Below are 13,650 nucleotides of genomic sequence, written 5' to 3'. Positions count from 1 at the left end.
AGGTTATATTTTTACTGGATGATCTTTACATTACGTCAGATGATTATATGTAGAAAAAAGTAAATCGCCGAAAATACTAGTTTTCACAGACTGGTGAAATTTTTAGAATTTAATACTATCCTAACCTTTTAGCTGTCAGACCAGAGATCCAACCATCACAATACACATTTATGGTTCAGTGATAAAGAGATGATAATGCCACAAAAAAATACACTAAAGTGTTGCCAAATAATTTATCACAGCAAGTATGTGATCAGATTTCATGATTGGGCGGAATATGTAGAGGAGATCCTGAGGAAGCTGTTTCCCAGCCAAATAACCCAACAGGGCTTTGTAATATTAGGTTAGATGTTTCTTAATGCTCAGTGAGACAGGTAATATTAAACTAGTCAATGAAAAGTGTGTTTTCAAAAATATAGAATATGAATAATAGTCTTCCTCACTCACACATGAATTTTTTGGCCCTTTTAATGTCTCTTTTTTTTAACAGCAGATTAGTGGGACTAAAATGTATTTTACAATGAATATCACTCAATTTCAAGGCCCCCATTGTCCACAACAATATTTAAAGGCCCTCACACTCACAATTTCTACATAATAAAGTAACTAAAAACTGATGTTTTAAAAAAGTCTAAAACTAAAAGGTTGTTTTATTACTTATTGTAATGCTAGTTTATTATATGTTAAATAATAAGATAAGATTACCAAACAACATGAGGCTGGTTTGATTTGTGCAATAAAGTACTAACACGTGGTGTCAGTCAAGAGTTTTTCCGCTCGGCCACCAACAGATGAATTTCAGTGAAGAACTTCTCTCGCAGTTTCTCGCGATAAGTTGTTGCTTAAAACCCGCTCACAAGCCCTCGCGATTCCTCTTTCTAGCCGGTGCATGAGAAGAATGGGTAAGTGTTTTCAATCACAATCCGACATTATCTTCAGTAAGTTATCTGATGATAACTTTAATTGAAGTTATTTATTGGTTTATCGCAAAAGTAGACTTCAAACGATAGAGTTGTAAATTAACGTTACTACAGCCATTGTGTTTTTAAATCACTTTTGGGTGAGGAGTTGCAAAATCACTGGAGATTGGCGCTCATTGGGTGCAGTGATCTCAAACAATGTTAAGTGTAAACATTGTACGTTAGTTCAGATGACCACATGACAAAACTGATGCGCTTTTACTGTTCGCAAAAGAAGTTGAAGTTTAAAAAAATGCCTTGGCGAGACATACTAAACGTGCAGGACGCATGTGTCAGCCACTAGTAACATTATACTGCTAGGTAATACCAGTTTCTTTTGGATTTGGTTAATTTAAGTTTAACAAAACACCATTTGTTCCGTAGCGTTATTTCTCTATAGGCGGCGTTTGCGTAAAAAGATTTATTAAGAAATGTGTTACTGGGTGCGTCTTTGAAGTCTACGAGCTAATGTTAGCATGTTGCCAAAGCACCTAATCTCCGCAAAACTAGTTTGAGCTACACAAACTGAACTTATTCTTGAGTGTATATGATGAATCAAAATAGCGGAATCCGATGTAAAAATGCGGATACACCTTGGAGAACTGAACACTCAAGTTTAATGGAAAGAATGCTTTGTGCCTTCTCATACCTGTTTCTAACACATGTTGATCTCAATCTCTGTAACTACTGCAGGTATGTCAATGGACAACTGGCACAAACGCCGTAAGACCGGTGGCAAGCTCGTCTACAAGAAAAGGAAATGTGAACTCTGGTCCTCCTGCAAACATCAAGGTACCAGTATGAGCACGTGGAGTTAGTTATTGGCGATGTGGATGATGTAAACACGTCCTTAGGCTGGTCATTTTTGGCCGTTTTGGTCAAAATTATTTGACCTTCCAATGTTAGGATTAGTCATAGTTACACTGACACGTGGTCAAAGGCACAGTTTATCTCAATGCATCTGTGTATGTGTTATGTAAGCGTTACATTTTGTGTCTCTTTGTAGTTTGGACCTCGTATCCACACATCTTAGGATCTGTGGTGCCCTGAGGCTTGATGTGGGCAACTTCTCATGGGAATCAGAATGTAAGTGTTTTGTGTATATGTGCATCTATATACATGTTAGTCTTTCAATGATGATAATATGTCCAGTTCTGCTACTGATTGTATTTGATGGATTAACTGTTCCAACGCTGAGAAAGGCATGTTAATGCTGAGTTTGTGCACTTTGTACACTTTTGGCTGCTATTACAAACATATTGTCAATTATTGTAGGCTGCACGTGCAAGACCAGGATCATTGATGTGGTCTACAATGCCTCTAACAATGAGCTGGTGAGAACCAAGACCTTGGTGAAGAACTGTGTGGTTCTTGTCCCACTTCGCCATCCCTCTTGGAAGGAAGAAGGATGCCATGTTGGTAAGTTTAGGGATTGAGTTCAGTTTGAGATGAGGTGCTTTTTATTTGTCTTTCTTTGATGATAACTTTGTCCAGTTCTGCTACTGAATAAAAGTGATGCAGTTTAAGACTCTGAGGGAGACTTACTTAAAAGTCAAGTTTACTTTAACAAACTATCCACACAAACATTTAGCATAACTGCAATTTTTTTATTTGTTAACCCAGACACCTGATGAAAAGGAGATTCTGAACCAAGAGGTCCAAAAGACATTTGATGTGTGCAGAAAGACCAGCAAGATCCGTACACTATTGGAGGAGCTTGGTAAGTCTTGTTTACAGGGTCTTAATGATATTATTGTGTAATGATGAAAATTTTAACCAGTTCTGCTACTGAGACCACAGTGCTGATTTATACCATTTCTGATACACACACAGATGTTACCAGCACCAACATTTGTTTCAATTTAAAATTAATTATTTCCTTTTTGTTTCTCCACAGCCTGCATTGCCTCCTGACTGGGATAGTGTGGTAGGGCTGATGGCTGTACCTGGGAGGAGTAACCTGATATTGCAATGTTAACGAATTTTAATTCGGAGTCTTTTGCATAAATTATCTGTAGATTTCTGCAGCATTGTGCACATAACCATGTCTATTCTATTTCCAACCATGTATGTACAAAATAAAAATGTTATAAATGAAGAGTTTATTCTTGCAGTTTGAAGTTGTGTGGAAGAGATGGGGAAGACATACAGTGGATATTAAGAGTCGGAGTACCTAATGAATGTGTTTTTTATACAGAAAAATTTATTACAAACTAATTGGCATATGTGACTGTCTGTGAAATCCAGACTAAAGTCTCCAAATCTAATTGATTTTACATTGATTTCGATCTTAGACATGACTTTTAGGTCAATATTAAAGTGGTCATTTCACAAGACTTCTATAAGATGTCCCCAGATTACGTATGTGAAGTATTTGCTCAAAATTATGATATTTTATGTTAAAATGCCAATTTGTAGGTGTGAGCAAAAAATGAGTAATTTTGGGTGTGTCCTGTTAAATGCAAATGAGCTGATCTCTGCACTTAATGGCAGTGTTGTGGTTGGATAGTGCAGATTAAGGGGTGGTATCCCCTTCTGACATCACAAAGGCAGCCAAATTTCAATTTGCTATTTTTTCACCAAAAGCTAAGTTACTGGGTTGTTTTCTTTCACATTATTTTAGGCAGATAGAACCACTGGGAGTCAGATTTTCATGATATGTTCCCTTTAAAGATTTCAAGTTTATATTTCTACTGAATGTTCTTTAAATTACGTCAGATGATTTTATAAGGAAAACAGTAAATCACAGAAAAATAAGTTTTTACAGACACACATTTTAGAATTGAATACTATCCAAACTTTTCAGCTATCAGACTACAGAGATCCATCCATCACAATACACATTTATGGTTCAGTGTAAAAATATGATAATGCCACAAACATTTTTATATTAAAGAGTTGCCAAATAATTATCACAGCAAGTATGTGATCAGTTTTTATAATTGAGTGGAATATGTGAAAAGAGATCCATTGTGGTATTACTGGGGGTCCCCCAAATATTATTTGAGTTCAATAAAAAAAATGAAATTAGACATTAATGAAAATACATTAATAAACTAATAACACAAATGATAAAAAAAAACTTGATTGAAATGAATGTTCCCATATATATAATATAATACTTTACTAAAATAAAGGTTCTAATATGTAGTTATTTAAAATGTAATTTTAAATGCAAATTTAAAAGTATGTTCACAGTATGTGTCTATGTATACAAAAAATAATTTTATATATTTGTAATGTAACCATCTTTAAAAAAAAAAAAAAATCCAGTTTTTATTTGATACATGTATAAGGGGTCCTTGGTCCTCCTCTTCATCCAATAAGGGGTCCTTGGACTGAAAAAGGTTGAAGACCTTTGGTCTAGTACAATGGATCTCACTTAACTTCAATCTCAACAATTTTGAAGGTCCTCCCACTCACAATTTCTACCTAATAAAGTTACTTTGTTGTTTAAAAAAGTCTGAAAAACTAAAACGTTGCCTTAACTTATTTTAATGCTTGTTTTTTTATGTTAAACAATTTTAGAACCGAAAACCACTGAGAAACAATAGTGTGGTGCTAGAGGTCTTCAAGGAGCGAGCAAGATTACCAAACAACATGAGGCTGGAATCAATTGTGCAATAAAGTACTAACACGTGGTGTCAGTCAAGAGTTTTTCCGTTCGACAACCAACAGATGAATTTCAGTGAAGAACTCTTCTCGCAAATTCTCGCGATATGTTGTTGCTTGAAACCCGCCCATGAGCCTTTGCGATTCCTCTTTCTAGCCGGCGCCTGAGAATGGGTACGTGTTTTCAGAATTCAATCGCTGGGACAATCCGTCATCATCTTCAGAATCTGATGATAGCTTTGATTAAACTCGTTTATATGTGTATCGCAAAGGTAGATTACAAACGATATAGTTGTAAATTACACAATCCAGTGTGTTTTTAAATCACTTTTGGGTGAGGAGTTGCAAAATTGCTGGAGACATGTCTCAAGATGGCGGCGCTCATTGGGTACAGTGTTCTCAAACAACGTTAAAGTGTAGATTTTTGTAGTTCAGATGACCACAGGACAAAACGAGTGCGCTTTTTGTATAGTTGTTAACAAATAGAGTGTCTGTTTGGAAAAGTTTAAAGAAATGCGTTAGCGAGACATGCTAAGCGTGCAGGACACGCATGTGTCAGCCACTAGTAGACTACGAGTTAATAACCGTTTCGTTTGGAATTGGTTAATTTCAAGTTAAACCAAACACCCGTTGTTTCGCATTTATCCACAGACAGCGTTTATGTAAAATAGCTTGTATTGAAATGTGTTGCTGGGTGCGTCTTTGCAGTCTGCGAGCTAATGTTAGCATGTTGCTAAAGCACCTTAACGGTTTAGATTCTGCAAAACTAGTTTGAAGCAACTTATTCTTGAGTGTATATGATGAATCCAAATTGCGGAATCCGATGTAAAAATGCGGATACACCTTGGAGAACTGAACACTCAAGTATAATGGACATGAATGCTTCGTGCCCTATCATACCTGTTTCTCACGCGTGTCTTTTTCAATCTCTACTACAGGTATCTCAAGGGACAACTGGCACAAACGCCGTAAGACCGGTGGCAAACGTAAGCCCGTTCACAAGAAAAGGAAATATGAACTCGGGCGTCCTCCTGCAAACACCAAGGTACCAGTATGAGCACGTGGAGCTAGTCACTTTTTGCCGATGTGGATGATGTAAACACGTCCTTAGGTTGGTCATTTTTGGCCGTTTTGGTCAAAATTCTTTGACCTTCCGATGTTAGGATTCGTCATAGTTACACTGACACATGACCATAGTCACAATTTATCTCAATGGGTCTGCGTATGTGTTACATTTTGTGTGTCTCTGTAGATTGGACCTCGTCGTATCCACACAATAAGGGTCCGTGGTGGCAACAAGAAATATCGTGCCCTGAGGCTTGATGTGGGCAACTTCTCATGGGGATCAGAATGTAAGTTTTTTGTGTATGTGCATCTATATACATGTTAGTCTTTCAATGATGATAATATGTCCAGTTCTGCTACTGATTGTATTTGATGGATTAACTGTTCCAACGCTGAGAAAGGCATGTTAATGCTGAGTTTGTTGAATGTGCGATTTTGGCTGCTTATACAGATGTTTTGTTAATTATTGTAGGCTGCACACGCAAGACCAGGATCATTGATGTGGTCTACAATGCCTCTAACAATGAGCTGGTGAGAACCAAGACCCTGGTGAAGAACTGTGTGGTCCTTGTAGACAGCACTCCTTTCAGACAGTGGTATGAGTCTCACTACGCCATCCCTCTTGGAAGGAAGAAGGGTGCCAAGCTGGTAAGTTTAGGGATTGAGTTAAAGGGATACTTCACCGCTTTAGCATTCAGCTTTGTATCTGTAGAAACCCGGCAGTATTACTGAATGACCATGTTTCCCTCCATCATTTCCCCCTGAGAGGAGAGATATCTGCATTTTGGTTCTGCAAAAAAGTCCTCCGATGATGTAATATGACGATTTTTGCATCATCGGAGGACTTTTTTGCAGAACCAAAATGCAGATATCTCTCCTCTCAGGGGGAAATGATGGAGGGAAACATGGTCATTCAGTAATACTGCCGGGTTTCTACAGATACAAAGCTGAATGCTAAATCGGTGAAGTATCCCTTTAAGTTTGAGACGAGGTGCTTTTATTTGTCTTTCTTTGATGATAACTTTGTCCAGTTCTGCTACTGAATAAAAGTGATGCAGTTTAAGACTCTGAGGGAGACTTGCTTTAAAGTAAAGTTTGCTTGCACAAATTATCCACACAAACATTTGGCATAATTGCAATTTGTTGTATTTGTTAACCCAGACCCCTGAGGAAGAGGAGATTCTGAACAAGAAGAGGTCCAAAAAGGTCCAAAAGAAATTTGATGTGCGCAGAAAGACCAGCAAGATCAGCACACTATTGGAGGAGCAGTTCCAGCAGGGAAAACTGCTTGGTAAGTCTTGTTACAAGGTCTTATTGATATTATTGTGTAATGATGAAAATCTTAACCAGTTCTGCTACTGAGACCACAGTGCTGATTTATACCATTTCTGATACACACAAAGATGTTACCAGCACCAACATTTGTTTCGAATTAAATGTTAAATCATTTCCCTTTTGTTTTTCCACAGCTTGCATTGCCTCCAGACCGGGACAGTGTGGTAGGGCTGATGGCTACGTCCTCGAGGGCAAAGAACTTGAGTTCTACTTGAGGAAAATTAAGGCCAAGAAAGGCAAATAAATGTACAGCTCTTTGATATGACCATTAAAGAAAACGACCCAATTTGGCATGTTACACTTGTCCTTATTTCATATGATGAAAGTCTTTTAAAAAAAACTTAGTTGACTAAAAAGTGGTATTCAGCATGTAAAATAGGGGGTGTTTTACTTCATGTTGTGCTAGACAATAGTTCAAAATAAATGGAGGACTGAGAAAGTTAAGCAGAATGTTTTAGTGCTGCATTAACTGGTTATAACCTCCTATAAAAAGTTACAGGTTTTGTGGTACATTGTGATTTCTTTATCAGTGTTACTGCAATACTTGCATACATTTACAAAATAATACCATTGAATTTATAGAAATATGTAATGCACAGGCTTCATGTGATCATAAATAAGCTTGAGCATACAAATACTGCAATTGTAAAATTTAATTCTGGTCATGAACAAGTCATGTTACCTTAAAATATTTTTAATGCAACTTAAAAATCAAAGATTTATGACTGGTTTAAAATCTTTAATTGGTACATTGAATCAGAGTTAAAACTGCAACTTAACAATTATGGGCTGATTTCCTAAATTAATCAAGGAATAGGCCTTACACAAAAACAATACTGGTGTGCATCTTTAAACAAAACTAAACAATGGCACTGATATATGTTAAGATACGTCGGTGTGCGATGTTTTTAAATTAAGGAAGCTCAAACGTGCATTTTAGTCTGGGACCAGGGGCCTATACCATGAAGCTGGTTTAGTTGGTTAGCCAGCTTTGTTTAGGATTAGTTTGTGCAAATCCTGGGTTTTGGGTACCATGAAAATAGCTTTTACCAACAAGGCCTGCACATTGGCTTGGTTTTGTCAACCTGAAACTAATCCTGTAACCCCGAGTTTGTTTAACCATTTTCATGGTACGGGCCCCAGGGTAAGCCCTGTTCTGGAAACTGCCCCTATGTGGATTAAAGTAAGGATAGTGAAAGTTAAACTGCAGTATACAATTTATTTAAGGGTCTTGGCTTGCTGTTTCTATATCTTCAAGAAAGGATTCATCATGATTGCCATGTTGCATTGACATGTCTTGTATTTGAGGTTGTGACAGCATGCTACTCTTTAAAGGAATTTCAAGTGCTCTCACAGAAGTCTTGTCTTTGCATTTTGCTTTGCAGCAAAGACACAGATTTTGTAGGCTTTTGCTCCGTTGTTTATTTACATGGTATGAAGTTGGCCACACGTTGACGGCAAACATTGCTGCTGTTTTGGAGATTGGTACAGATTCTTCATTTTCATCCTCTAGTATCCTAACAAACAGTCAAGAATGAAAAAGATTTAAAAGTGGATCTTATCAAAGTATAGATAATGCATGGATACAACACTAAGATGTTTGGCCTTTAAAGGGACACTCCACTTTTTTTTTTTTTGAAAATAGGCTCATTTTCCGGCTCCCCTGGAGGTGAACATTTGACTTTTGCAGTTTTGGAGTCCATTCGGCCAATCTCCGGTTTTGCCGGTGCCGCTTTTGGCATAGCTTAGTACGATCCATTGGATCTGATTGGACCATTATCATCTCTCTCAAAAATGACCAAAGAGTTTCAATATTTTCCTATTTTAAACTTAAACGCCCGAAAATAGTCCCCTTAGTAACTTTCAATAGCAGAGGACTATTTTCGGGCAATGCGTCTGCTGCAGCCATGTTACAGCAGCAAAGTCCTTGATTATTACGGCCATGTCGGCCTAGAAAATCTCAATTTTAAATTGTCCATCGGCCTTAGTACACAATGTAACTACATAAGTGTTAATTGTATATTGTAAATGTTGAAACTCTCTGTTTTTTTTGTGTGTGATGCTAATGGTCTAAATAGATTCAATGGATTATGCTAAGCTATGCTAAAAGTGTTACCGCCAGACCGATCGGCTAAATGGATTCCAAAACGGCAAAAATCCGATGTTTAACTCCAGGGCACCTGGAAAATCAGCCCACTTTAAAAAAAGTGGAGTGTCTCTTTAAAGTCAATATTGATCAACTGACACATTTACTTTTGTAAATAATTGTAGAACCATCTGAATTCAGATGAATATGTATTTATTTTTGGCAATTACTGGTGGTGTTAAAGTGCCTTTGAGAAACATTTGTATCTTTAAGTTCCCTTATATACTTAGTGCTTGTTATAAATATATTATAAATGATTATTGCAGCAAACTTTTACCTCATGTCATGTGTAGATCCCATAAAGACATGCTTTTTTGTGGTAGAAGGATAAGAGGGACCCTTATCCACCCAGTATTTATCCTTTTCAAGAGGAGGAAGATTTTGATACATGTCATCTACTGCTAACATAGAGACCTATACAAAATGGCAGAACAGTAGCTATTAGCATTAAGATAAGTTAATTTAAGATAATTTGTGGCAGGATATTTAACGATTTACCGACCTGAATGTTCCGATCAATGAGTTGGATGGTTTCAAAATCATCATCATCTTCACCAAATGGGTTGATGATGAGTTCCCCTACCTTCAAAACACATGCATGTCAATATCTATAAAAAATACACCAGTTTAAAATAAAATATGTTACATGTTATACCTTTAACCAGCCAGCATAAAAGAAGAATTCCAGTAGAGTGAAAACTGGCACGTACAGGTCCAGATGAACATCGTCAGGATTCTCAGATTTGATAAACTGTCGTCCAATTAGACTTGAGGTAAAGAATGAATACACAGCCAATGTTACGACCTGCAAACAGACACAAGTGAGTTGACACCCATGTTAATTTCTGTAAAGTTATGTGTTTTTTTATTAGTTCACCTGTGTGTACACCAGAGGAATGCTGATCCAGTCATAGTGGAAAAGCATACTGCATTTTGACCTGTAGTTATTCAGCTCCTAAAAACAGAAAATTATTATTATTGCACATATGTGTCATCTTGACATATGTTTAAACACACTTACGTCCATGAGCAGTCTCAAGGCTATATCATCTTTGACACGGCCCTCTCTTCTTGCCTTTGACGCCAGGTTTGCAAACCATGTAAGTGGCATCCAGTATTTGTTGAAGTCAGAATATACATGGTTCAGTTTCTTGAGCTCCTCTACGGTCATGAATCCTGTTTTTAAAATGTACAAAATCAACCATTTTCTTTATAATGATCTTAAATACAATTGTGATAAATTAGCTTTTTTTGAAAAATGTGACCCTTTTTGTGATTTTCACATGGGTTACATACAGTACAAAATTCTAAGGCCACCACCACCACCAGATTTGTTGTTTTAGCAAAGTTTTAATTTCCATCCATATACATTTTTTACTCTTTTTTTAGTAAAACACAAAAAGAAAATACAGGAAATATGTAAACAAAATTAATCTTGAGCTTTTTTGAGGAGACTGAAGTCATTCGATTAGAATTAGAAATAAGGATTTAATTTGATTTAGGTTTAAGAGATCCTGCAGCTGCCTGCTATTGCTCAAGTGGAAGAGGAGTTTACCCTTAAAACTTGACACTTCAGCTTATACTCTTATACAGTTTTTAATACTACATACACATTTCCTGTATTTTCTGGTTGTATTCTAATAAAGAGACTAAGAAATAATTATATATGATCACTATACAATTGTAAAAACAAGAAATCTAATGGTTGCCTAAGACTTTTACACAGTACTTTATACAATGCTCTAACCCCAAGGGCTCTTTATCTATTATATAAAAGATTCATTTTGTCCTCAGGTCTCCCAGTAATTCTCATGTGTATTAAAACATTAAGATCGTACCTGCTTCCACGATGTCCTCTAGAGTTGGAAATCTCTTGCGTACTCTCGTGCTGATGGACCGCAAGATAAGAACAGATGAGAGATTTGCGTACCTCATCAGAGTGCGTCTCAGGAGACGCCCTCCTTCATCTGTGCCATGAACATTTCCAGATACAACCATCATGAGATTATCTGGAAGTGGAAAGCTTGTATATTGACCCCACCAGCGCTGAAATGCCTGCGTGACATAGAAGCCTAAAACAAACCACATTAGCAGTACAAGGAATACTTGAGTAAAGATTATCAAAGTTAGTTCATGTTCTTATAAACTATATGCTTACCGAGAACAAAGGACATAGGAATGAGTTTAGCAAACTTGTTGCAGTATCGTGCCAGTCGTTCAAACTGTTCCTGTTGGTTTTCGTTGAGGATGCACCTGTAAGATGCAACATGTTAATGGAACCAAATGCACCATATATAATGCAAATCATTTATACTTAAAGGTTGGGCCTTTCCATCTAGATCTTTACCTCCCAACCTTTAGTTACTTTACTGAATTAAACCTGTGGTCTGGAAGTAGACCATCAGAAAAAAATACCTTACTGGGGTGATACCCCAAGGTTAAAGTACCCTTTTTGGGTACATTACTGTACCTTAAGGACCTTTAAAGGTACAGTTAACTGTTTTGTACCCCTTAAATTTAACTGGTGCAGAATTGTTTCTTAAAGGTGCAATGTGTAATTTTTAGAAGGATCTCTTGACAGAAATACAAAATAATATACAAAACTATATTATCAGGTGTGTATAAAGACCTTTCATAATGAACCGTTATGTGTTTATTACCTTAGAATGAGACCTTTTATCTACATACACGAGGGTCCCCTTACATGGAAGTCGCCATTTTGTGCTGCCATTTTTCTACAGAAGCCCTTAACGGACATTTTTTTTTACTAAGTTGTCTCCAATGATGACATGTTTGTCCGGTGCCGGCTACCATAGCTGTGTTTCAAAAGTGAGGGGTGAGCAGTGGATTAAGCCGTTGGTTGCAATTTGCGACCTCACCAATAGATGTCGCTAAAATTTACACACTGCACCTTTAAGGTACAATAGGATATTGTATCTGAAAAGGTACAACATTTCAATGTGATTGAGCAAAAATGAATGACCATCCCAAGATGGCATTTTCATATCCTAACCCTCTATAATAATACACCAACACTTTAAAGATTAAACACTTGACCAGAAAAATCTGCTTTACTTCCTCAACATGTACGTGCATCTGTCCGTTACCTCTGAATGATTTCTTGCAGCGTTTTTAACATTGACTCCTCATATGTTAAATGTGTTGTGGACTATTGCATGTCATTGCTTTAAATAAAAATGTCTGCAAAAGAAATTTGTAAATTGTAAACTACAGTTATTGACTTAAAATGTAATGGTACCTGTATAGAACACTGAAGAAGCCATACAGTACGCAGAAGACCAGGAATTCTCTGTATAAAAGCTTGTAAATGCTTCCTCTCCATCTGAAGAGCAACTTTGAAAAGCCTCCAAATCGAGCATTAGCCACCTTGAGGGTGTAGGACACGGTCATGGTGCAATACAAAGGACAACACAAAGAATTTGATTTCTACTCTCACTTTTGACTTTGGGCTTTCGTTCCTTCAGTGTTTCAAGCCTGTATACCTTTACAGAGAAATGTCGCCTCTTTTTTCCCTTTATATACCTCTTTTAAATCCAAACCTATCAGTCCATTCTGTGATTTATGGTTTGGGAATCCAGTTTAAGGAACATGTCTAGATACACAGACTATGATCCTATCGATTTCACACTGTTCTCATCATTATGAAGGATTAGTATTACACGCACACACAGTACATTATGAATTTATGACTGGGAATTTATTACTCTCTATGCATTTGTCAAATTACCTTTTACAAGTTTTGCTTTTTGTTTAAAAACAAGGAAGTTATGTACCAAAGGACATACTTAATTTTTCAACAGCCTTTGAGCAAACCATTGTATGTAGCACTGTTTAACAAAATAATTCATGGGTACAGGCTCAGCATATGCAATAAAACTTTAATTGCCTCAATGGCTATAGTAAATATTAAGGAACGTAGATGCCATATACAAAAATACCTACATAACTCTTATAAATTCAATGTCATGTCACTGTAGTAAATCTATTCTCGTGTGAACGCTCCTGAACAAATACGCATGATCACAGTGTTTTTAAAGCTAGTAATGCTTTTTTCTGAATTTTCTCAGTTGTTAAAAAAGGGAGATGTTCATTATCCTGAGAAATGCCAGAGACAAAGTTTAGTTTGTTTATATTCATTGCTATTATATCATAATTAGGCTATATCATATAAAAACTTTCTCTTGGTGAGATTTTTTCACTAATACTTATACACTAATACAAATAACAGTGATATATGTTAAGGTATGAAGGTGTTTTAAATAAAGGCAGCTTAAACATGCATTTTTGTCTGGGACTAGGATAAGCCTTTTCTGGGAAACCACCCCAATGGGTTTAAATGGTTCAGGGGAAAGATTAAACTTAAATTGGACTAACCTGGTTCTCAAACTAAATCTTTATATTTTGATGGAAAAAGCATATTTTTGCAGATTTTGCACAATTTGCTTTGCAAGTCACTTGTTTCGAACTACACTTGAAGTGGATCAAAAACATTCATCAAAGTTGTCCTAAGAC

The 13,650-nt window shown here is 36.6% G+C and overlaps 2 protein-coding genes, 6 non-coding genes and 1 pseudogene across 8 annotated transcripts; 8 read left to right on the top strand and 1 right to left on the bottom strand.

The window, feature by feature from the left end:
- The first annotated feature begins 898 nt into the window (after positions 1-898).
- On the top strand, positions 899-3,062 carry LOC129443391 (small ribosomal subunit protein eS8-like; annotated as a pseudogene).
- On the top strand, positions 1,786-1,892 carry LOC129443527 (small nucleolar RNA SNORD46). Its single transcript, XR_008644190.2, has one exon. It is a non-coding gene; the product is annotated as a small nucleolar RNA SNORD46 (small nucleolar RNA).
- Positions 2,429-2,498, top strand: LOC129443524 (small nucleolar RNA SNORD38). The gene has a single exon (XR_008644188.1). It is a non-coding gene; the product is annotated as a small nucleolar RNA SNORD38 (small nucleolar RNA).
- LOC129443526 (small nucleolar RNA SNORD38) lies at positions 2,715-2,786 on the top strand. Its single transcript, XR_008644189.1, has one exon. It is a non-coding gene; the product is annotated as a small nucleolar RNA SNORD38 (small nucleolar RNA).
- Positions 3,063-4,620: 1,558 nt separating the features above from the next.
- LOC129442220 (small ribosomal subunit protein eS8) lies at positions 4,621-7,257 on the top strand. Its single transcript, XM_055202136.2, has 6 exons — positions 4,621-4,745; positions 5,510-5,616; positions 5,824-5,923; positions 6,109-6,284; positions 6,798-6,927; positions 7,106-7,257. Exons 1-6 carry the CDS (start codon positions 4,742-4,744, stop codon positions 7,213-7,215), a joined length of 627 nt encoding a protein of 208 aa, XP_055058111.1. The 5' UTR covers positions 4,621-4,741; the 3' UTR covers positions 7,216-7,257.
- Positions 5,655-5,761, top strand: LOC129443528 (small nucleolar RNA SNORD46). Its single transcript, XR_008644191.1, has one exon. It is a non-coding gene; the product is annotated as a small nucleolar RNA SNORD46 (small nucleolar RNA).
- Positions 6,643-6,712, top strand: LOC129443523 (small nucleolar RNA SNORD38). The gene has a single exon (XR_008644187.1). It is a non-coding gene; the product is annotated as a small nucleolar RNA SNORD38 (small nucleolar RNA).
- Positions 7,258-7,370: 113 nt separating the features above from the next.
- Positions 7,371-12,647, bottom strand: best4 (bestrophin 4). Its single transcript, XM_055202135.2, has 9 exons — positions 12,377-12,647; positions 11,276-11,370; positions 10,956-11,189; positions 10,139-10,293; positions 9,995-10,072; positions 9,773-9,922; positions 9,620-9,700; positions 9,395-9,531; positions 7,371-8,488 (listed from the first exon to the last, which is right to left on the bottom strand). Exons 1-9 carry the CDS (start codon positions 12,526-12,528, stop codon positions 8,194-8,196), a joined length of 1,377 nt encoding a protein of 458 aa, XP_055058110.2. The 5' UTR covers positions 12,529-12,647; the 3' UTR covers positions 7,371-8,193.
- On the top strand, positions 7,396-7,528 carry LOC129443537 (small nucleolar RNA SNORA47). The gene has a single exon (XR_008644199.2). It is a non-coding gene; the product is annotated as a small nucleolar RNA SNORA47 (small nucleolar RNA).
- Positions 12,648-13,650: the final 1,003 nt, after the last annotated feature.

Source organism: Misgurnus anguillicaudatus, chromosome 2 (genome assembly GCF_027580225.2).
Source record: "Misgurnus anguillicaudatus chromosome 2, ASM2758022v2, whole genome shotgun sequence".
NCBI lineage: Eukaryota > Metazoa > Chordata > Actinopteri > Cypriniformes > Cobitidae > Misgurnus > Misgurnus anguillicaudatus.
Note: the sequence above shows the minus strand (reverse complement) of the source record. Positions and strands in the feature narration are given on the sequence as shown.

Excerpts from the sequence above, each read along its gene's own strand:
- LOC129442220 (XM_055202136.2), top strand. Across the intron at positions 5,617-5,823 it reads GTCCTCCTGCAAACACCAAG|ATTGGACCTCGTCGTATCCA; the intron begins GTACCAGTATGA and ends GTGTCTCTGTAG. Across the intron at positions 6,928-7,105 it reads CCAGCAGGGAAAACTGCTTG|CTTGCATTGCCTCCAGACCG; the intron begins GTAAGTCTTGTT and ends GTTTTTCCACAG.
- best4 (XM_055202135.2), bottom strand. The coding sequence starts at position 12,528 with ATGACCGTGTCCTACACCCTCAAGGTGGCTAATGCTCGATTTGGAGGC. Across the intron at positions 10,073-10,138 it reads CCTTGAGACTGCTCATGGAC|GAGCTGAATAACTACAGGTC; the intron begins GTAAGTGTGTTT and ends TTCTGTTTTTAG. Across the intron at positions 8,489-9,394 it reads GGATCTACACATGACATGAG|GATACTAGAGGATGAAAATG; the intron begins GTAAAAGTTTGC and ends ACTGTTTGTTAG.